At 45.0% G+C, this 24616-nt stretch overlaps 1 protein-coding gene across 1 annotated transcript in view; it reads left to right on the top strand.

Annotated features, from left to right (window-relative positions):
* LOC147710191 (E3 ubiquitin-protein ligase TRIM39-like) overlaps positions 1-24616 on the top strand; it is a 236689-nt gene that overhangs the window by 112604 nt on the left and 99469 nt on the right. The window contains exon 5 of the mRNA XM_086920877.1: positions 6799-6851. Within this exon, the coding sequence (XP_086777003.1) occupies positions 6799-6851 (53 nt within the window). The remainder of the gene's footprint in view (positions 1-6798; positions 6852-24616) is intronic.

Raw genomic sequence — 24616 nt, forward strand, 5'->3', positions numbered from 1 at the left:
AATTGAACCCGAATTAAAAAACAGAGTGCCACACCACCTACACTTACTTGTTCAAGGCAAGTGCAACATCACCCAGTTATGATTTTTATCAAGCAGCACTTTGTATTCGTCCACTTTTAATTTATTTGTTCCTGTAATGTTTAAGTAGTAAGTTTAGGCACGTACTGTGAAATAGTCGCCATGTAAAATTATGTTGGTTAATATCATTCAATGCGTGACTTAAGGTGTATCACTCATGCTAGGCTACTTGTTGGCTGTCACTATACAACTCACTTTGTATATTTTCAGTTACTTAAATACCGTACATATATTCTTGCTTCCTGGTCTCATCATACATTTACAGGTTCTCTGATCACAAAAGCGAAAACTAATTAAAAGTGATAATTTATTTGTTTTGTTTATTTTGTTTTGTGGGTATTTACAGTGGTGTTGCAAAGGTGCTTTGGGTCCTAATGCAAGCAATCGAATTGTAGCCCTTTCCCCCAGCTTTCAATAGGAAAATATAAAACACAACTGATATGGATACAATGGGCTCCTTGTGCCCCTGGGCGTGGTGCCACTGCTCCCGCTGCACCTAGACAGCTACACCCCTGATTGTTAACATACCTCTCCAGTATGTTATCGCACGGCGTGCTGTTTGCTTGCAGAAATAATTTGATATATTCTTGCATCAGTTTGTATGTTGCTTACAGCAGCAGTACAAAGCATTTTGACTGTAACCAAGTTCTTGTTCCATAAACATTATTTTACTAAAAAATTACCAGAACTGTTACTTTAGGAAAGAGGGCCGAGCAGAAACGCAACAAAACATTCTTCGTGCATGGGTTGAGTGAGACATTTCCTCATTCACCTCTTGCAGACTACAGCCAATCACTGAAGCGAGAAAAGTTTCATTTAGTTACTAGGAGTGGTTTCACGTGTACCTCAAAGTACGATACAGCCAAACCGCCTGCACACAATGAACCCTTTCTAGGTACAATCTGTGGATGCAGGTGGGTCCCACAATGCTGCAGCTCTTGTAACATGGCAGGAGGGGAGAGAGATGGGATAGGAACACCAGGCACAAGGAGGAGTGGGAGGTGCTGCGGTGCCTCATGCCTTCTTACAAACAAGACTTCAGCAAGCCCAATTCCTCTTTAAAAGGAAGCCCAAACCAAACGAATATCCTATCAAAAAAGCACAACTGACAGTGGACATCAAAAAGTGCACAAAGGCAAAAAAATACAAGCAACGGAGCGGGAGGTACGGTGCGGGAGGCAGCACTAACACAACTTTGGCATTAAGAGGAGATGGGAAGGAGGAATGCTATATTTAAATGTAAGCAGCTATGGCGACGGAGCTGAACACAGGCAAACAGTAACACAGTAGGAAACCAAGAAAAACATTGTCCCCCAAAGAACAGATAAAGAACCAAAGCGGAATGAGACTGTACTAAGTCCTGCTCAATGGGAGGAACGGAAGAGAAAAGTAGGGACAAAGAGGCAGGACTGCTCTCTAGCAAGCAAAGTTTTTTAAAGGACGCAACAAACAAATCAAACGCAGGAGGATGGCTTGAAGCCCACAAGAGGATTATTCTAAATTATACAAGAGGTCGTATGCTTACGCTCGACCTAAAAAGGAAGGTTTAGGCCTGGCACAAGGTTTATTTTTCCAGGGCAAAATGTCAGTTTAAAACACAGTGGCAAGCCTGAGACATGTTGTAAATGGCTACTTTAGTGAGTGGCATAATGAGTGCTACTGCCCACTTGTAGCATTTAATTTACAGGCCCTGGGTAGAGGTGGAACCATTTACTAAGGACTTACAAGTACATTAAATGTACCAATCGGGTGTAAACCCACTGTACCGTCTTTTCGAAGGAGAATCATTGGGAGCTGGGGGCTCTGACTGCACAATCCATGCAGATAAAAGCCCAATGAATTGCATCTAATTTTGTACCCATTAAAGTTAATCCGATGGATGCATTTTAGGTGTAGCATAACCCCAGCCTAGGATTGAATAAAGGGCTTTGGATGCACATCCTCCTCACCCGGGGACTTCCAGTGCACAGTGGTGGGTCTTATTTAAAGCATCTCTTTCCACACAACTATATACACAAAGGAGTCCAGGCAGTAATGTTATCTGTCATTAATAGAATGAATGCCCCTGCTGATCCTATGGATCCCCAAAGACTAAATGCATAGATAGTTCCTATGGATGCCACAGACAAGTTCAGTGAAAGAAGAAGGAAGAATCCTAAGAAGTGGCAGTGCCTCTAGGTTACATTTTATAGTGACATGAATTCTCTTTTCTGCAGTGGTAGTATGGTTTGCTAATGTCATTAAAAGTTCTAGATCGGGAGAGACTGTGTTTACAGTGGCAGGGATTGTGTGTTTATTGATCCAAGGTTCTACAGCAACGATGAAGAGGTTTGAAGATGTAGGTATTGTGTGCTAATCCCACTAGGGTTCTTAAGCAGTGATGATGGTGATTACAGTGTTAGCGGTTGTGTGCTAATCCCACCAAGATTCCAGAGCAGTGATTATGGTGATTACAGAGTTTGTGGTTATGTGCTAATCCCTTCAAGGTTCTAGAGCAGTGATGACCGTGATTACAGTGCCAGGGAGTGTGTGCCTGCCTCCCTCTGTAGTGAGGGTATGTGAGCAGAGATCTCCCAAAGTGCTGCAGCTTTTGAGCATTCATCATTGCTGTTAATAAAATAGATATTTTCTGTGATGGTGAGCAGTGTAACAACCCAAGGAGTATGAAAGGATGAGTTTGCCTTGCTGGAATTCACAGTTGTGTTTTACAGGTCTGACAGATTCTAGCAGTGAACACTTCCCTCACTGAGCCATCTTGTAAACTTGAGGATATATTTTAAGAGGGGTTTGTGTTCTAAAGTTCTAGAGCAGCGATGGTGGACTTTGCAATAACAAAGGGTGTGTGCTAATCCTTCCAGAGATGTAGAGGAATTGTTTTTCATTTTTTTGGCCTCATGTTACCATCCAGCTAAGTAAGCTGTAAGCCAAGGCGCCTTCACCTGGAGTACCCAGCGTCTATGTTTGCTGAATATTTCCTATAGTTTTGCCCTTTCGTAGGAAGGAGAATCGTCCATTACTCTGCAAGATAGAGGTGTAATCACAGGACGTTATGATTTACATTGCCATATTACACATGGGTGCCATATTTTCTCTTCTACGGCTGACTTGTGGTCCAAGTCCAGTCTCCTGACTTCTCTTACAGATCTGAGCCTTTCTGATACTTTTGGCGGGTTGGGAGTAACCAATTTCTTACAGATTTTCTTTCTTGCCAGAAATATCAGAAAAAATATCAGCGAGGCCTGATCTGAGTTTAATTTGTCCCAGTAAGGGCACAAGTCCATCTCAAATAGGATCAGGCAGGGTCTTCGCTTCCAATAATTTTTCAAAACATCGGACTTACATACCTCCAGAAGAAACCCAATAACGGACAGTCCACAAACATGTGCATATTGACCGCCTCTGTGTCACTGCACTTCTTATATTTTGATGGTTTCAACGTGATCTTAGCCAACCTCACTGGTGACCAATAAGGTTTATGGCAAGTAAACAAATAATTATTTTAAGTGGTGTTGGTTTGACCAGAGTGTGTGACAGATTTCAAGATACTCATCATAATTTCTGTTTAACCAGCTCCGGAAGATCCTTTTCCCAGTGCAGGTATTGAACTCCCAATTTCTCATCTGCTGCAGAAATAAAAACCTCTCTTTTAGGTTGTTGCTTAGCTCTCACCTGATTGAGGAAGTCCTCCTGCACCGAAAAGCTCACCTGTGACAACTTTAGGAATGACCACCAAGAACATAGCTGCATGTATTTCAATTTCGAAAGTCCCCCTTCAAAAGGTTAGAGCGATCTTATCATGTGACAAGGGGATCACCCTTCCTGAAGTCTCTCCAGGTTGAAATTTGCCATGCTGGAGAGGATAACTGCGTTTATTTTTAAGACTCACGAGGGTTCCAGGAGAGCCCCAAATTGATGTCCGGTCCGGATAGTAATCTATCCCGAGCATTATCCTAAAGAATACCCACACCCTCAGGGCCGTTAAGAGCATCTTCAACTTTCCTTGTTTAAAAACTTCGGGTACCCAAACTTAAAGGAAAAACGTATTCAGACCTAAATGCTCCAACATAGCTTTATACAATTGACCCATTTAAGAATTGTCTAGTTCTCCAGCCAGAGCCGGGAATTCTTGAACTGGAAGGCATAACAATGGGCATGAAAACCGGAAGAGCCAGCCCCTCTTGCTTCAGTCTCCTCCTTCTTACATGAGATCCTGGCTCCTCTGGATGCCCATATAAAGCTTCCAACCCTCCCTTGCTTCAGTCTCCTCTGGAGGTTCTTTCATGAGATCCCGGCTCCCCTGGATGCCCAAATAAAGCTACTGACCCTCCCTTGCAACTTTTGCAAAAGCTTTTTGGGTAAAGGAAGTGGTTTAGTGTTAAACAAGAAGGTCACCTTAGGAAGAAGCCAGCATCTTAATGATGTTCACCCTTCCACAGATACTGAGGGGCAGATTTTCCCACCATCTTGTAAGGAGAGCATCTATATCATGGTGTTACTTGAAAATGAAATATCTTTGAAAAACAAGAGACAAGAGGCATTTGACAAAACAGGGACAGTTTGTTTAATACAATATAGCAGCCGGGAGAACAGTCACAGCCATAGGGTCGAGGACTGTCTCAAATTACAATCGATCTGTAGAGTTCCTGTATACAGTTTATTATAGGCAATAATATGTTTCTTCTGATCCTTATATGGTGAGGAATGTAAATTGCGGCCTCTAGAGTCCTAAATTAATTTAAATGGATAATCCAGATGGGCCTCGACCTTGCATGGACACAATGTGGCCAGAGGTTAACGTATCAAGATGTCTGGCATGGGAAGCGTGTGATCACTGTGTGTGCTGTATTCTGATTACCCTGTGTTCCTAACTCATGTGGCATCAGCCTTTATGGTGCTTTGGGAGCGCGTGCACCCTCTCCAGCCATTCGTGCTTTATTGGGGCCAATCTCCCTTGACCCTTGTAGTGTTTCTGCGCCTATCTGTGGGATTGATCTGAGGTTTCCCTACAATGCACTTGTCTACCTGCTAAGTGCCACCCCACTTGTGACCTGACAATCAATAACCTCAGACCTAGGTCCCAGTGCTTGCCTGACTATGTATTTGAGAATCGAGATTGATGTGGAGTTCCCAACGGGTGAATTTGTTAATAAGAACCTTAGTTAGGTTTACAACTGATATTTCCGCCAAACTCTGAGTTACCATGATCCTCAGATATCTCATCTGTTATCTGGTTTGAAGCCCTACCTTTTCTTTAGCTCATTTCCTAATCTCAGTCTTTCCCTTATAGATTAGATACCCTGAAAGACCCCCAAAATCTCTGGCATGCATCTCAAGCTTAGGAACAGAGAGCTCTTGTTTTCATGTATACAGAACTATGTCCTCAGCATACAGTGCTCTGTCGGTTGGTAACCCTGCAGCTTCGAATGGAAGAATGGTCTTATCCTGCCGTATCATCTGGGAAAAGAGCTCAATATGTAGACGAAACAGAATTGATGATAAAGGACACCCGTGTCTAGTTCTTCGGGATTTCTGAAACGAAGCTGTAAGTTTGCTATTAACCAAAATCTTGGCTGCCAGCACCTTACATTACATTTGTACAACTCCGATAACATTCTTGCTGAAATCATAATTCTGCAATACCTCCCAAAGACAGACTCGAATACAGCTATCAAAAGCTTTAGCATCATCAATTCTTGTGATTGTCAACAGGAGATTAAATGTCTCAGCTGTATCATTCGCACAGATAAGTCAATGGGTTAATTCATACAGCTGTCTGCACAAACCCCTGTGATCAAAATGGATCAAACATGGCGAGACATCTGCCAAACTCTTAGCCAAGATTCCTGTGATCATTTTGTAATCCTAGTTCAATCACAATGTAGGAATCTGCTAACCTAGCATCTTTACCTGGCTTAAAGATCATAACCACAGTTGCCTGATATTAGAGAAGGGGGAATTTAACAGTCCTCCAGATAGATCTCATTAAAATAAGATACCCAGAAATGGACAAAAGAGTTTATCAATTTATTATAGAATTCAGATGTGATCCCATCTGAGCTGCTGCTTTCCCATTATTGGGCCTCCGAACCTGTTCCCTTATCTCTCCCTATGTGATCCTTCCCCTAAGGCCTAATTTATGCTGTTCTGTAAAACATTGGAATATTTGTTTTGCAACCAGTTTTTCATTACTCGGGGGTCTTGGTTCAAATCTTCCTTATATATCTCACTGAGGCTACCTAACATCTTGGTTGTAGAGGAATGGCGACACGGTTTACACTGGCAGGGATTGGGTGCAGCAGTGTTGTGGGCGCTGGCAGGAATTCACATTGACCCCACTTAAGATGGTATTTATTAAGTATATACTCGAGACTCCACCAGGAGCAGAAGGAACCTGTTAGTCAGCCCCTCTCACTGAGCTTACCGCCGCTCCTAGAAGACCCACGTCAAGGCACTCCATTGCATCATATGAAGCACACTTGTCTCACTGAGCTATCTGCCTAAGAACACCCACATCCTGTCATAAGATATTGAATGTACTTTTGGATATCATTAAAGCTTTGACTGTTGTGTATAAACAGTAACTCACACTGAGCTCTAGTCCGCAGGCGCTGCTCTTAATACTGAATCTCATTTCAAATACAGATCTTATGTGATGTTCATCCTTTGTTCCTGTAGCTGTCATTGCTCTTTAATACAAAGATGATGTGTGTGTTATTACAGGTGTGATAATGTGAAGATTCAGAGCCCAGAGGTGGTGGTGAAGAGTTGTAAAGGTAAATATAATTGTGATGATTAGCTCTGTATGCTACTGTTCATGAATATGGTGAGGTGTGGTATGGGATACTGTGGTGTGCTATGGTATGGTGTGGTATGTATGGTATGGTATGGAATGTTATGGTGGTATGGTATAGGATAGGAAAGGAAGGGAAGGGATGCGATTGCATGGTGTGGTATGGGATTCTATGTTATGGGATGTTATGGTGGTATGGAACGTTATAATGGGATGGTGTGGTGTGCTATGAGGTGTGATCATGGTATAATATGGAATAGAATGGTCTGGTATTTAATGGTAATGTGCACTCGAGTCAGGGTACAGTTACTTGATTTGTGTCTGTAAACTTTGGGCCCGATTCACAGAATGAACTTAAGACTCAATCCTAAACTTACTACTGTTTTGGTATTCACAGATTGCACTTACTACTTTTGGTATTCACAGAATGAACTTACTCATTTCGGTATTCACAGAAGTTAGGACTACTAACTTTAGGACTCCTAAATGCCTTCTGTGAATACCAAAAGTCTTAAAATTAGGATTTTTCTCAATTTAGTAGTAGTAAAGTTAGGACTCCTAACTTTAGGACCCCTACATGCCTTCTGTGAATACCAAAAGTCCTAAAATTACGATTTTTCTCAATTTAGTAGTAGTAAAGTTAGGACTACTAACTTTAGGACTCCTAAATGCCTTCTGTGAATACCAAAAGTCCTAAAATTACGATTTTTCTCAATTTAGTAGTAGTAAAGTTAGGACTCCTAACTTTACTACTACTAAATTGAGAAACATCGTCATTTTAGGACTTTCGGTATTCACAGAAGGCATTTAGGAGTCCTAAAGTTAGGAGTCCTAACTTCTGTGAATACCGAAATGAGTAAGTTCATTCTGTGAATACCAAAAGTAGTAAGTTCATTCTGTGAATACCAAAAGTAGTAAGTGCAATCTGTGAATACCAAAACAGTAGTAGGTTTAGGATTGAGTCTTAAATTCATTCTGTGAATCGGGCCCTTTGTCTTTTCCAGATTTTTCTAGAACTTTACATCTCTCCATTCTGTATATGTGCTGCTGCATTTCCCGGGTTTAAATCATTCTTCCCACTTGGACATTCATGATCAGTTTATCAGAAATTCAGATGCGGTAATTTCACACCTCACATTAATGATACTGCTAAATGGACATCTGCGGGCAACTCCGTTATTGCAGTATTATGAGATTTTCACTATTGAATGAGAAATTACCTCAGAGTTTGATATTTTCAGCATAACACTTTCTATGTTCTAGAGTTCTAGCATCTACACTGACCTAGCACAGCACCTACACTGACACAGAATAATTATGAGGTGCTGTAATTTACAAGATATATCACAATCCATTTCGAGTTTAACATGATCCTTCCAGATTTGCGCCCCTATTACTAGTGACACAATCTTGCTATCACATGCTCCCAGTTTGTGACTATTTTCCTTATCGGACTTTTTGGATTTTGGAATTCATTTATATCTTTTTCGCTTTGTACCATCTACTGCAGTAACTCACTAGTACAGTAAACCTTGTAGTAGCTCTGTTACACTGCACCATCCAATGCAGTGTACGTATCATTACAGTACATATTTTAGTAGCTCTGTCACTCTCTACGATATATAATGCAGTGCACTAATTAGCACAGTGTAGTGATTGAGCCGGAAACTGGAACACGTTTATCTTTGTTTATTTGTAACAACATGGTCGTGAAGCCACTAACCAGAGTCTCCACTAGACTCAGCAGCCCAAGACCAACAGCTAATATAAACATTCTGATGTAGTAAGCAACAACAGAGTTCTGAATATGACATGCAAAACATTCTACACATAACTACGTTACTATACACCTTCCCTTCTTCCCAACTGTAAAAACAAAACAAAAATTTTTTTTAAAAATCGCAATAATAAAATAAACATTCATCTAAATTGAGCATGTTTTGTACAAGATCTGGCAATCCTTCTAATAGAGACAGGAGTCAACAAATGTTGTTGAACACATGAACCTGAAACATTAGAATTAGGAATAACATTTGACAAATCATCAACATCACGAAGAATTTGAACTAAAACCATGGACCACTTTGGACACTTTGGACAAATTCCACCAATGCCCGCCTTCAACTTGAACAGCATTTTCATAGATTTTAATGACACAAAGAGGCTTGTAAAATTTTCTTTCCCCTTTCTTAGCATATACTGGAGACTTAATTCTGACAAAATCACCAACATTAAGAAAAGACAACTTAACACCTTTCTTAGCGTCAAACCATTCCTTTTGTTTGGACTGGGTCTCAAAAACATTTTCTTTAAATAGAGGCTATTATTATAGACTATCAACACTGGAAACAGATCTCAACCCTTTGGTCATACACCTAGGTCTAAAAGTGGTGTTTGCCTTCCTTCCTTCCCCTCATGAGCACAAATGGTGCAACCTTAGTGGAGGAGTGAAAAGTGTTCCTATCGACCAAATCATGTCGTTGAGGGCATGCACAACATCGTGATTGCCAGCTCTAGCCCATTTGACACACTCCCCAACAACCTGATTCATTCTCTCTACAAGGCCATTTGATTGGGAATGATAGATAGAACTCCTTACATGTTTGATAAAATAAGACTGCAGAAAAAGCTGAAATTCACTGCTCACGAGTTGCTTGTCGTTATAGAAACAATTACTTCTGGAAACCCTTCCCTCAAAAAAGTTCAGTGAGAAAATCAATTATGACTGTAGTATTGGCCTCCATCCATAAGAATAAGGATGTGCTTATTCTGTCCACATAAAACATCATATGGTCCCTGGACGTCAATACCCACCAATGGAATAACGAAGGCTGAGGGGGGCCCGCTGCAAAGTACATTGAGTGGGGCCACCCCCCTCTGGATTCACCCAGGGTCTCCCAGGCCTGGAGAGTGTGCTGAGGGGGCCCTCTAGAGCAGGCCCCCTGCACTGCGGGGGCTGTGTGGGTCTTTGTTACGCCACTGATACCCACCTTAACCCATGGACCATCAGGACAATCAATAGGGAGTAACGGAGGTGTAAACACTTTCATAGGCTTGTCAGAGGAACTTCAAACGCAACACTCACGGACCATGTTCTCTACATCAGCGTCCATACGAGGCCACCAAAATGCGTCACGAATGCGATGTTTTGTGAGTGTGGCGCCTAGATGTCCTTCATGAGCATTTCTCATGATGTTCAATCTGAGAGAAGACGGAGGGATGAGCTTCTCCTCGCTCAACAATAAACCATCCTCTAAGGATAATTCACTTTCAATTTTGCAAAACGGTTGCAACAAAGGAGTGAGATCTTTTTCACGTGGCCAACCTTTCATTACCAATTCACGAACATCTTGGAGAACAGAATCGGCAAGAAAAGAAGACCTCCATTCTTCTTCAGAACCAACTCTGAGTTCAGGAATATCCATAGTGGCGACAAAGCTATCTTCACAGTCTTCATCAACAACATCCTTAAGTTTAATTTCCTATCGTTCATTGCTACCAACTGGGAAAACAAGACAGAAAATCTGCCCTGAAATTCTTACCCCCAGAAATGTGCTTGATATCAAACTGTTTTGTAACAGTCTAGTAATCATTCTTAGAATTCTGGGTGTACAGCACTTACTCATGTTGTCACCTAGAATGTTCACAAGAGGTTTGTGGTCAGTGAGGAGCAAAAAACGTCCGCCCCAAAAATAGGTTCAGAACTTCTCTGTGGCCCAACAACAAGCCAAGAGCCCCTTTTCAATAACTAAATATTGATGTTCAGCTGCTCTCAAGACTCTAGAGGCAAACCAATGGTTTGCTCAACACCATCAACAGTTTGAATCAACATTGTATGTATATATGTATATGTATAAACCATTTTATAGCGCGCTCTATTACTTGGGAGTATCCTGGCGCGATGGAGAAAGGCAGAGAAGACAGAGCAGAGACCAGCTTATGCCACACTTGCAAATAAATGGGTTTTCAGACATTTCTTAAACTGGCCTACGCACTGAATGGAGCGCAGGTGGAGGGGAAGGGCATTCCAGGCCCGGGCAGCAACCACGGCTATAGATTGACCCCCTAGTCTGGTTTGCTTAAAGCGAGGAAGAGTCATCTTGAACAGGGAGGACGATCTGAGAGCTCGTGGAGGGGCATAGAAGGTAAACCGTTTCTTCAAATAGGCAGGCCCTTGATCGTGAATTGCTCTAAATGAGAGCACTAGGGATTTAAACAAGATGCGCTGAGACACTGGCAGCCAATGAAGGCTGCGCATGTGAGAGCGAACGCTCTTCCATCTTGGAACATTGAACAAGAGGCGGACAGCGGTGTTCTGGATAACCTGCAAGCGTTTGACCAAATAGGCAGGGATACCACTAAACAGAGCGTTCGCATAGTCCAGTCTCGCTAAGATGAGAGCTCGGGCAACAGTCTCTTTTGCTTCTCTTGGGGTTTTGCCCCCAAACTGACCTGGCTAGTATCAACAGTAATACACGATCTATGAACCAGATCAAAAGGCTTGAGTGCTTTTCAATCACTCCACAAAGACTTCACATGTTCCAAAGCACACACACATTCATTACCCCATACACACGGCACACAGTTTTTAAGGAGAGAACTTATAGGGAGAATAGTGGTTGCAAAATCAGGGAAAAACCTAGAATAATATTCACAAAGTCCTCATAAAGATTTAACACCACACTTGTAGGGCAGACTTACTTAGCATTAGACCTCACAATTCGACCCTGCGCCCCACCCCAGGACAAGTCCCTACCCAAAACTGCATGCCCCCGGCTCCAGAAAATATTGCGCACTGGCTGGCCCTATTAGAAAGTCAGTTAGAAATAATTTTCAGGGGCCTTGATAAAATCCTAACCAACCTAGACAAGGCTCGAAAGCCCCATTCATCCCAATCCAGAGCCTCTTCACCAACTGACTCTAACCCTCTAAAACCCTCAACCGCCCTCGAGAACTGGCCCTCTAAAATCGACGCTGAGATCCCATTACAGACTCTCACAAGAATCAAAGCCCCGTGTCTGGGGCTCAGAGTCCGCCTAGTAAAGATGTTGTGATCCAGACACAAACCGGAATCGTCCCAGACTGTCTGAAAGTGGAACAAGTCACCACACTGCTGAAAAGATTAGGCCTGGACATAAATGACTTCAACAACTTCAGACCCGTCTCCACCTTCCTCTTCTTTCCAAAATCCTAGAAAGATGTGTACTCCAACAATTAACTCAGCACTTGGATAATACTAACCTCCTTGATTTGCAACTTGCTTTTCGGAAGGGGCATTCCCTTTCAAATAGCGAGTCTCAAAACCATGTACAAATATTTTGCGACTGCAATTGCGGTCGCAAACACTCGCAATTGCCACCTACTTCAAGTAGATAGTAATGCATTCACAAAGGGGCAAGGGGTCCCCAGGGGACTGCCTGCCCTTAAAAAATAAAACGAAAACGTTTCATTTTCTTTTTTTTTTAAATGCATGGAAAATGGGCTGTATTATTTTTTTTTTTAAACTGCTTTATTAAAAAGCAGTCCCAGACATGGTGGTCTGCTGAGTCCAGCAGGCCACCATCCCTGGGAGGGCTGGCATTCCCAATGGGATCGCAAATTGCGAGAGGCTCATTAATATTAATGAGCCTCGCAATTTGCAACTCCTTTGGGAATCCCAAACAGTGTTAAACACACTGTTGTACATTTCATTTAGAGACTCGCAATTTGCCACTCACAATGGGTTGCCAATTGAGAGGCGCTAAGTGAAATGGTTGTACATTTGGCCCCAAAATCCTTAGTACTTTGAGTATTTGTTTTGTGTGCACATGTGAGTTTCTTTTCGAATTACTGTTTTAATATTTAAAATTTAACTACTACAAATTGCTTGGGGGTCCCCGGCTTCCAGTGGTGATTATTGGGGGTCCTCAGGAGTCAAAAGTTTGGGAACCACTGCCCTAGCTGTTATAGATTGCTTTATGTCCCTTTTTTTCTCTCTCCACTACAGAATTTCCCTCAGGATGGAATGGACTAGAATACCGCAATGCAGCACCCATGCTGGCCATAGCCTTTTTGTAAGCTTTGGAGCTAAACGCAGGACCCTGGTCAGAATGTAGCGTGCAGACTACGTATGTGCTGATAAAGACTCGCAAATCTTTTATAAGAGATCGGGCGTCAGCCGAGCGCTGAGGCCACATCCAAAGGAATCTGTCCTAATAGTTGTGGGACCGCATTCGTCCATTGGGACGTTTGCCGGTAGATAGTCTAATGCTGTCTAACAATGGTGTCTGTACTGGGCTGGATACACTGTAGTCAGGTATCTGGCAGCTTTCTCTGCTGCGATCTCTGTTGCAGTCGGGGCAATTAATTGCAAATGTATGAATGTGACTATTCATCCCAGGCCACCAGTACGCCGCTTTTACTTCTTGTATGGATTTAGAGATCCCCTGGTGTATCAGACCCTCACCCATATGTGCTTCTTGTATCAAAGCTCCTCTCCGCCTCCTGTTTGGAATTACCCTATCCCCCCACTCCAGGGATTCGAGCAAAAGGAACTGAGTTTGCATCAATTATGTATGAATATTTGAGTGGATAGTTTAGAGGTAATGCTGCACGGCTGTCTTTGCTGGTCGCATTGACAGCTAGCATTATTTCACCATCTATCTTCGTTTTCGAACTAGTGATTGCAGCTACAGAAGCTGTTTGCACAGCTTCCTTCGCGGCTTCATCAGCCAATGTATTCCCTGCAACATGAACGCCATCACGCTGATGTATGGATGTATGGATCACATGAGTCTTTTGTAGTTCTTTCTGTAATTGAACTACTTGTTCCCAAAGCAACTTATGCTTGATTGTGCCACCTTTTGCATCTTTGAAACTGTTTTGAATCCAATTCTGCAAGTTTTCATTGTAAGATTGAACACAATAATACGAATTGCACACTATGCGTGTGGGGAATTTGCGATCGGTATTTTCAAGCGCCATCTTGAATGCTTGTAGTTCAGCTCGCTGAGCTGTACAATCTCCCCAGAGATTGAGTTTTTGTGACCATAGGTCGGAATTTACCATCGCGCCAGCGACCTTTAACAATCGCGGTCGCAGCACTATAAGCTTGTTTACCCCCAATTGCGGGCTGTGCTGATCAGTCTGTATAAATTATACATTCGTACTGTTATAGAGGCAGAATCTCAGTGGGCAGAGGACATTCTTGTTCGTATTGTAGAAAAGGACGTTGAGGTGGGCAATTCTTGATTTTTTTAAAGTTGAATTTGTACCCTTCAGAGGCGAATCCAAGTATAATGGTATTCACTCTGTTCAAGTGCCTGTCCAAGTCATCATCCGTTAGATAGATGTCATCGACATAAGATAATGTCTCATCATCATACGTTTGTAGTAACTCTGTTATTCTAGCTGAAAATAACCCTGGACTATTCTTGAATCCCTGGGGGAGACGACAGAAGTGATGTTGTGTCCCCATAATTAAGAAAGCGGTGAAGTACCTGCTTTCAGGTGCGATATTTTGACAGAAGAAACCGTTGGAAATATCTAATGTGGTCTTATATTTTTTGCGCACAATGTTATTCACCAGTGCTGCACTGTGTGCATTTTGTACTGCAAAGGTTTTGCAACAAGAGTTTAAATATCTGTAGTCCAATACTAGATGATATGTATTGTCTGGTTTGGAGACCGGAAACAAAGGATTGTTCATGGACGAAGTGCATCTATCAATCACCCCTTGGTATTCAAGTTGATCTAATATCTCCTTGACTTGTTTTTTAGCTTCCTGTTTAACAGGATACTGCCTTTGAGCAGTTGGTTGCGTTTTTAACTGGATTTTATGGTGAGGTGACTCCTCATCCCATCCTTTATATAATGCTGGAGCCTGGGCTGCTGCCCATTTTCTGGCATAAGTATATCTTTTATGAATTGGAACATGATTGGAGAAGGCTGGCATAATGATTTCTTCGCCATGTGGGCACTCCCTGACAAATTCAGGTGGCCAGTCTTGTTCAGTTAGAAGAATGTCATAACCCTGAGAGAGCTTCTCCCAAAAGAATGCTCTTATTTTCCTAGTTATTTCCCCCTCCATCCGGAGTGTTACTTCATATAACTTATGGGGTACACTAACCCTGGTATCGGCAGTTTCAACTGTGATGTATTCATTCAAGTCCATGGTCTCCAGTTAATCCTTCAAGATCTTGTGAGCTATGGTGACTTCTGCTGCGCTGTCTAGCATTGTCTGGGCCCACTCCCCGTTCTTGAGTTGTGTCCTCAAGATCCTCGGCATGTCTGATTTTTAGACCTGCTACCTTCTTCTTGGTGAATTGAGTTTTCTTATTTTTTGGAGCGTGTTGGTCCTCTTTGGACTTCACGTATTCTTCATTTTGTTCTGACCGTCCTCTTTTTTTCCGATTTCTGTGATGAAGTCTGAAAGGTACGAGAGGAAATTGCATCAGTATCTTGATATCTATCAGGTTTTCTCAAATTATCCCTATTCCTGAGGTAATACCTCTTTTCAGAGGGCTCCTTTTGAGGAGACATACCTCTGGATTGAGAACGCTTCTCTTTAGGAAGGGTCTGTTTAGTGTTTCCCACTTCTTTTTAGGAGTAGTGAGAGTGTTTTTAATAAAGACCTTTTCAGGAGTTTCTGTTAGTTGGGGCTTAACTGGTTTACCACCCAAACTATCTCTACCTAGTTCTTCGTAGGATTTTTCAATTATTCTGGCCAGTTCATATGGTTGCTCAGTAGCATCAAATTCTCTTAATTTTTGCCGGATCGCCATGGATGCTGCCTCACCTTTAATATTAGCTAATAATATAGCTGAGACCTGTTTGAAATCCTTCAGTAATTTCATACCTAGATTTAAAGCAGGCTCTGCCCCGTATTAATTTTGAATCTGTTTCAGGACGTCTGGTATTACTGCCGTAGACGGAACACCATGAGTTTTTGTGTAGATTGCAGCAAAGACTGTACGCCAAGTGTCGCACTCCTCCAGGTGTGGTGTGATTTATTGGTAAACAGATTGTTAGAATCCTGTGTTTCTCATGAGGTGTTATATCAGGAAATACTGCCTCGATTTGAGTAATTTTTTTAGCTATCCAGAACGGAATTTGTTCCCTTTTTGCGGGCAATTTACCAATGACTGATTGTATAGTCTGTGGTGTAATTTTATTTGTGTTCCCCTGGTGAGGGGTGTGTTGTGGAATCCTTATAGGAGGTTGGACCGCTAGAGACGGCATGACATATTGAACCAATTGTCTATGTATTTTAATTAGTTGTTTTAGTTGAACTAATAGTTCCGCATCTGACATTTCCTCAATGGCAGGATGTGGTGTATAGCTGGCTGGTACCGGCCATGTTGCTCCTGGTCTAACTAGTGGACCGAGCCTGGTAATGTGATTTTGATGTTGTAGGGCGCCTTTAAACCAGAGCGCATGCTCTTGGTAAGTTAGTGGAATTTCAATATCCTCGAAAGGACTGTATTCCGTTGGAGGTTCCTCTTCTTTGTAGAAGTGAAACACAGTCGCGTTTCCCGCCCGCTCCCCGCCGCTGAACCCCTGCGGCCCCGCCCCCTTCCCACTCTCTCCCTTCCCATTCTCCGCCCCGCTCCCGCCTCCCAGCTGCTCCTCCCTCCCACTGGGCGATATATTGCTGATTGCTCGCGGTGGTGGGCAGTGACCTCTGACCCTCTGGGCCGGTCACCTCACGCACCGCGCACACTCTCTGCGAGTGAGCCCAGGCTGCCCCCGTTCCCACCAAGTGCCGCCGCTGCCCGCAGCTGTGCTCCTGTCGTAATTTTCACCGCTCTGTCTCAGTGCTGTTCCCTGTAGTGTTTATATCGATCTGCCTCTGCGCTTTTCCCCGCTGTAATTTGTCTCGTTTTTGTGACTGCATTTTAACTTTGACTGGATTGTACTTTCTGTGCTGTAATTTGTTTCGTTCTGTGACTGCATTCTAAGCTAAATTGTATCGTACTTTTCTGTGCTGGTTTTGTTGTTATTGTTCCTGTTCCCCCTCTGGTGTGCCCAGCCCAGTCGCGTTTCCCGCCCGCTCCCCGCCGCTGCCCCCCTGCGGCCCCGCCCCCTTCCCTCTCTCTCCCTTCCCATTCGCCCCCCGCTCCCGCCTCCCAGCTGCTCCTCCCTCGCTCCGCCCCCCACTCTCCTCATATGGCAGAGTGGCAAACGCGCAGCGTTGACGCGCAGCGGGCGCGCCAAAGGCAAGCCCGTCTGCGCCCGTCCGCGCCTGGACCACGCCCAGTGCCAGGTCCCCTGGCCCCCGCAGACACCAGCCCACCCGCCGGACCTACGACGCCACCGAACTCAACGCACTCAACGCCGGCCGGATCCCTGGATGCTACCGCGCCACCCCGAGACGCACCCACGGACCCTTCTGCTGTCACTCCTGCAAGTTCACCTGCATCCGGACCTGCACTGCTCCAGCACCCACCAAGACGAGCACCAGCAGCAGCCACCTGAAGTGCATCCTGCCCAACACCCGCTCCGTCCACAGACACGCCGTCGAGCTCTGGAACCTGCTCGATACCACAGCCCCAGACGTAGCCTTCCTCACAGAAACCTGGATGAACGCCTCCTCAGCGTCCGACATCGCCATCGCCCTCCCGGACGGCTACAAGATCATCCGGAGGGACCGCGTCAACCAGACAGGAGGAGGCATCGCCATCATCCACAGGAACACGATCCGCATCACGACCAACACCGACGACACCCTCGCACCCGCCGAACACCTGCACTTCCAGATCCACATCAACCCAAAGACCACCCTCAGAGGCACCCTCATCTACAGACCCCCGGGACCACGCACACAATTCAGCGAAGACATCGCCGACTTCATCAGCCCGCACGCCCTCCTCTCCGCTGACTACATCCTCCTCGGGGACCTCAACTTCCACCTGGAGAACACCAACGACCGCAACACCGCCACCCTGCTAGACAACCTCGCAAACCTCGGTCTCAAGCAACTGGTGACCACCCCCACCCACTACGCTGGACACACACTCGACCCCGTCTTCTCATCCAGCAAGGACATCGCCTTCAGCCACGCCACTGGACTCCACTGGACGGACCACAGCTGCGTCCACTTCAGCTTCAAAAAGAACACGATCCACCACCACCAGCAACAGGTTGCACGCAGAAGCTGGAACAAGATCACAGCCGACCAGCTCGCGACTTACCTGAGCAAGAACCCTCCCACCAGCGCAACAAACCCCAGCCAGGCGGCCACCAACCTCACGAAGTGGATCAGCAACTGCGCAGACGACCTCGCCCCTCTGAGGACCCCGACTAGCAGACCCGGCAGCAAGAAAGCCCCTTGGTTCACCGACGAACTCAAGAGCTCCAAGAAGAACTGCCGAGCCCTCGAGAAAGCCTGGAGCAGAGACCCAACACCGGACAACATGACTGCCCTCAATCTCGCCACCCGAAAACACCACCAACTGATCCGCGCCACCAAGAAAACTGCATTCAAGGAACGACTGGACAACAACGCACACAACAGCAAGGAACTCTTCAACATCGTTAAAGAGCTCTCCAACCCCAACGCCGGAAACAACGACATCACCCCTTCACAAGACCTCTGCAACTCCCTCGCCTCCTACTTCCACAACAAGATCGCGGACATACACAACAGCTTCAGCACGCAACCGACGCACGCCACAACCGAACCACCACCCCCCAACACCACCCTCCACGCCTGGAACCCGACCAGCACCGAAGACACCGCCCGCACGATGAACTCCATCCACTCCGAATCTCTGACCAACCCCTGCCCTCACCACGTCTTCAACAAGGCCGACGCTGTCATCGCACCCTACCTGCGGGACATCATCAACACCTCCTTCGACACCGCTACCTTCCCGGAGAGCTGGAAGCACGCCGAACTCAACGCTCTACTAAAGAAGCCATCAGCCGACACCACCGACCTAAAGAACTACCGCCCCATCTCGCTGCTCCCGTTTCCCGCAAAAGTAATCGAGAAGACAGTCAACAAGCAGCTGGCCGCCTTCCTCGAGACAAACGGATCCCTCGACCTCTCGCAGTCTGGCTTCCAGGCCAACCACAGCACCGAGACCGCCCTGATCGCAGCCACCGATGACATCAAGCCCTGCTCGACAACGGAGAACCAGCGTCCCTCATCCTCCTAGACCTCTCCGCGGCTTTCGACACTGTCTGCCACCGTACCCTAGTGCAGCGCCTCAGCAACGTCGGAATCCAGGAGAAGGCACTGGAGTGGATCATCTCCTTCCTCGCCGGAAGGACACAGAGAGTCCGCCTCCCCCCGTTCAGATCAGAAGCCACCGAAGTCATCTGCGGCGTTCCTCAAGGCTCCTCGCTCAGCCCAACCCTCTTCAACGTCTACATGAGCCCCCTCGCAGCCATCGCACGCCAACACGACCTCAACATCATCTCCTACGCTGACGACACCCAGCTGATCCTCTCCCTCACCAACGACCCCGCCACCGCCAGAGCCAACCTACACGAAGGGATGATAGACGTAGCCAAGTGGATGATGGACAGCCGCCTGAAACTGAACTCGGACAAGACGGAAGTCCTCATCCTGGGATCTTCACCCTCCGCCTGGGACGACTCCTGGTGGCCCCCCGCCCTGGGCAGCGCACCCAAACCAACAGACCACGCACGCAACCTGGGCTTCATCCTGTACTCCTCCCTCTCCATGACCAGACAAGTCAACGCCGTCTCCTCGTCGTGCTTCAACACCCTGCGCATGCTACGTAAGATCTTCCGGTGGATCCCTACCGAGACCAGGAAGACTGTCACCCAGGCCCTCGTCACCAGCCGTCTGGACTAAGGCAACTCCCTCTACGCCGGAACCACCGCCAAACTCCAGAAGAGACTCCAGCGGATCCAGAACGCCTCAGCACGACTCATCCTGGACATCCCCCGTCGCAGCCACATCTCCGGACACCTGAGAGACCTGCACTGGCTCCCGGTCAACAAGAGAATCACCTTCCGTCTCCTCACCCACGCACACAAAACCCTACACAACCAAGGCCCAGGATACCTCAACAGCCGCCTCAACTTCTACGCTCAACCGGCCACGCCCTCGCCGCCGTCCCCCGCATCCGGAGAGCCACCACACGGGGAAGGTCCTTCTCTTACCTGGCCGCCAAGACTTGGAACTCCCTCCCGACCCACTTCCGCCTGACCCAGGACCACCTCGCATTCAGGAAGCAGCTCAAGACCTGGCTGTTCGAGCAGTAGTGGACCCCCCCTCCCCCAGCACCTTGAGACCCTCTGGGTGAGTAGTGCGCTATATAAATTGCCTTGATTGATTGATTGATGTGATTCTGCATTTGCTTCAGGGAAGATAATCCATGAATAGAATACCTTTGTCTGCCGATATTCATGTGCCTCTATGAGAAAAATTACCCTACCACCTCTCGATGATGAGCCATTTGTTATAAGCTTTATAATGATGGCTTTACTTAAGTTTTCCGGGATGATTATAGCATCCGCATCGTTTTCTTGGAAACCTGTAACCTAAGCCTGGTTGAGTTGCAGTCGCTGCAGCTCCACTGGCCTCGTTTTCAGTCATTTTGTTGACTAAAAGTTTGCAGAGCAAGTTTCAAGGAAACAAAGATAAGGTGCACAATATTTTGCAACACTGTATCCTTCAACATTGAACAAACCAAAAACGAATACATAGGATTTTTATCCTACTCAGTTATAGTGGATATTTTATCCTTCAACCCACTCCAGACGTCTATTGGAGTATTTTACGGGAAAAGGGGGTCTCGGTGAAAAGCACGACTGAGTTACTCTAGTATCTAGCATTAAATTAATGCCTTACCAAATGTTGGGCGCCATGTACTGTAGTTCCTATATTCCCAATAGGCTCTGCGCATTGGAATATATATCCTATAGATTAGACGTAGGACTGAGGTCGACTAGTTCTCTATCGAATATATTAAACTTAACAGTGAGTGCCAGCTAGCTCGGAGGTCACTAGAAACTTTCTCGAATTCACAAGAAGGGATTAGTTTCTGACAACCGCATAAACATAAGAACTTTGTTTCCCAAGAATAAGATATGTATCCCTAGAGTCGCGGAAACAATAGATAAGTATTTCACTCAGTCAATCGTGCATGCTTTGTTTCACCAGAGGTACGGAGAAATAGAAAGACGGGCGTTTTCAATAAAAGGATTTATTGAACAGTCTACTTTCTCACACAGAAGAAATTAACTGATACAATCGTAAAGCAGGTTGCAAAGTATAATGCATACGGTTTCTAAATGATAGATAAATACATATATATAAATCACAATGGCTAAAAGTACTCAAATGATGCTTCTAAAATACGCCTACCCCAATGTACCTAACCTAAGTCTTGTACTAGGGAAGAAGTAAATGTGGTGTAGTACAAGTTTAGTATTCTTTGCCAAGAATCTATTCAAGATTTCTCTTAGGGTCTAATCAGCTCTGTACCTTGGTTTTAGAATGAAGCAGGTCTGGTATCTCTGTCACGGGACTCGATTTCCCAACACCCCGCAAGGGGAGCTTGGAAACACAGGAGCTGGATTCTCAGCAAGAGAAAGGACAGCTTCTCAATCAGTGCGTCAGCTGGAGGGTCGGCTTCCTTCGGCACTTGCTGTAGCGAGCTGCGTCAGCAAGTAGATAGTCGAACTGCTCCAAACCACTGCGTGTTTGCTAGCGCAAGTGAAGGCATATTTATACCTTGAAGCTGCCCAGTTTGACATAAAGTCTGGCATAATAACGTCATCAAAGAACCCCAAGGGAATGGCAGTTCTTTGAAAACTCCATGAGTTCTTGGACAAATCAATTTTCAAGCAAGGGATGTCCCTGACTGCTTAAGCCGGTTTTCCAAGAAATCGTTGTGGCTTTTTGGAACTGGTGGAAGTAGTCATGCCTGTATTTGGACTGCATGGGCTATGTCTCAATATGGGTATGATTTCTATGCCTATATTAGGGCAATGTAAATTTAACCTATAGAAGGGCATGAATCGGGAAAATTACGCTCGGATCCTAAAACGCCATACAACAATTGGCAAAATGTCCTACCTTCTTGCACTAATTGCATGTGACTGTAATTGCCGGACATCTTCCATTTTTAGCATGTGGAGGGTTACCACACCTCAAACAGATATTAGGATTAATACCATCAAGTTTTACCGGTTTGAGAGAACCTTTTGTATAAAAATTCTTAGCTTTAGTATGTGATTTACTAGTACTGACCACATTAACACTTTCATTAACTTTGTTGTTTTTTTCACCAAGCTCTTTCAAGGATACCATAGATTTTTCAATGCTCTTAGCAATTTTGATGGTCTCATCTAAAGTAGGATCACCTAAACCTAAAAAAATTTGTCTTTGAATTGACAGACACATTGATCTCATATGAACTGATCTGTGAAATTTTCAAATTTACAGACTGCTGCCAATCTTCTCAAAACAGAAATGTAAGAATCCACGACTTTATCATCTGTGGGTTTTCTCTTGAAAAATGTATGTCTTAGAACCATAAGACTTGGCTGTATGTCGAATCTATTCTTGCAATATTCGTCTATGCCGTCACTTTCTTCCAGAGACAAATTTGGTAAGTGTTTGTAGTTAGATCTTCTTTCAAACCCTGTCAGGACAAAATCTGGTTGCCCACTTGGCTCCTAGGTAAGTTTAGAAAACATCATACCAGGTTTCCAAATGGACGGGAGGTTCTCCTGGGGTGTCTAAAAATGCAGGAGGTGGGTTGACTGCTTGCACGGTGCACATATTGCTATAGTAACAGTAAAAGTAGTGTGTGTACCACTGTCTGACACAGAAAAAACAGAAATAAATATTTGAAAACTATAAGTGGCAGGAAAAAACTCTATAATAGTGGAATCACTGTGTGGCAATAATAAACCTGAAATTAAAAAATGATGTGTGTATCACTGTGTGACACACAATATTATTGTAAAGCTAATAAACATGAAATAAATAAATGGTGTTTGTATCACCGTGTGAGACTCTACATTATTGTAGAAACACAAAAAGAGGTCCTTAAAAAAAAGTAGGTGTGTGTATCACCGGCTGAAACACAAAAGCAAAGGTTTCATAAGTTTCAAAGATAGAATTGTGGGTGTGTGCCACTGCGTTTCCAAAAATTATGAAGCCAGATGAAAATGAAGAAAAGGTCAATTACGAAGACAGCACTTCGTTTCCATGGTAATGAACAACATAAAGATGTCCGCCGTTGCGTGACGTGATGACGTTCCTGGAACGCAGCGTAACGTAGCCGAGTCCGAGAGATGAGGCAGAAGATCGAGGAGCGGAATGCTCTTGACTGAAAATCCCCCTGTTGCCAGGTAAGGCGTAATGAATCCGGTTCTGAATTGAAGGGAGAATTTGAAAAATGCTGTGAGGGAAAAAACAGCATGAGTGTCCCAACAATTGCATGCACCCGTGCAGAAGGGTAAAGAACCAGAAGCTGGGACGGGCAACTGATCCACGATAAAAAACAGCACACAATTTGGCACTGAGCACAGGAAAAGACTCAAAGTAAACGTAGCCCTCTTTACCGCATAGGTTGAAGATCACAAACAATGCGTGGAAAAGTACAGTTCGCACGCTGGCACAGGCACTGGCAAAGTCAAACAAGAGCAAATCGTAAACGCCCCACCGCAGAAATAGATGATTAAAGTCATGGCGTAGGGATGTGCTTAGGTTGCCAAATCAGCTCCACTTCAGGAAAACAGCTCGTGGAAACAACACCGCTCCAAGTAGAGAGTAGAAATCTTCCTTCCTTGGAGAGTAGAAAATACTTTCTTCTTATGGAGTTGTAGCTTGATAGTTGATGCTGTGTTGAAGTTGCTGCACGCACGGTGTGTGACCATGTAGTTCACAAGCTCCTCGCCAAAATTTCTATAGTAATTGAGCCGGAAACTGGAACAAGTTTATCTTAGTTTATTTGTAACATGGTCACGGAGCCAGTAGACAGAGACTCCACCAGGCTCAGCAGCCCAAAAACAACAGACAATATAAACATTGTGCTGTACTAAGCAACAGCAAAGTACTGAATATGACTTACAAAATATTCTACACATTATTACACACAGTGTAATGTAATGTAAAAAGGATTTGTATAGCGCTGCGTTCACCGGACGGTTTCTTGGCGCTGATCACCAACCCAGGAGGAGGCAAAGAGGGGAGAGAGAAGAACTTTATGTATAGACACCGCGGAAAAGGTGAGTTTTTAGGAGAGAGCGAAAGTGAGGATAGGAAGAGGAGAGTCTGAGGTCTAAAGGTAGGGAGTTCCAGAGTGAGGGGGCCAAGAAGGAGAATCTAAGACCTCCGTGCTTTTTACGCCTGTACCTAGGTGTCTGGAGGAGGGCGTGATGGGAGGAACGGAGGTGTCTGGGGGGGGTGTACGGATGAAGAAGAGAGGAGATGAAAGAGGGGCCGATACCGGCCAGGGATTTATGGGTTAGGCAGCCAAGTTTGAACTTGCAGCGCTCCGACACAGGAAGCCAATGAAGGGCTTTGAGGAGGGGACGAACGTGGTGATGTTTTGGCTGACCATGGATAAGACGGGCGGCCTGATTCTGGATTAACTGAAGTCTCTTTATTTGATATTGTGGAATGCCTGCGTATAGGGCGTTGGCGTAGTCGATCCGAGAGATGACTAGCGCCAACAGCGCCAGGGTGAGAGCTTCAGTGGTCAGGAAGTGAGCTATTTTCTGGATTTTTCTGAGCTGGTGGAAGCAGGAGGATACTGTAGCGCTGTTCTGATGATT

This window comes from Lissotriton vulgaris, chromosome 5 (genome assembly GCF_964263255.1).
Source record: "Lissotriton vulgaris chromosome 5, aLisVul1.2, whole genome shotgun sequence".
NCBI classification, from domain to species: domain Eukaryota; kingdom Metazoa; phylum Chordata; class Amphibia; order Caudata; family Salamandridae; genus Lissotriton; species Lissotriton vulgaris.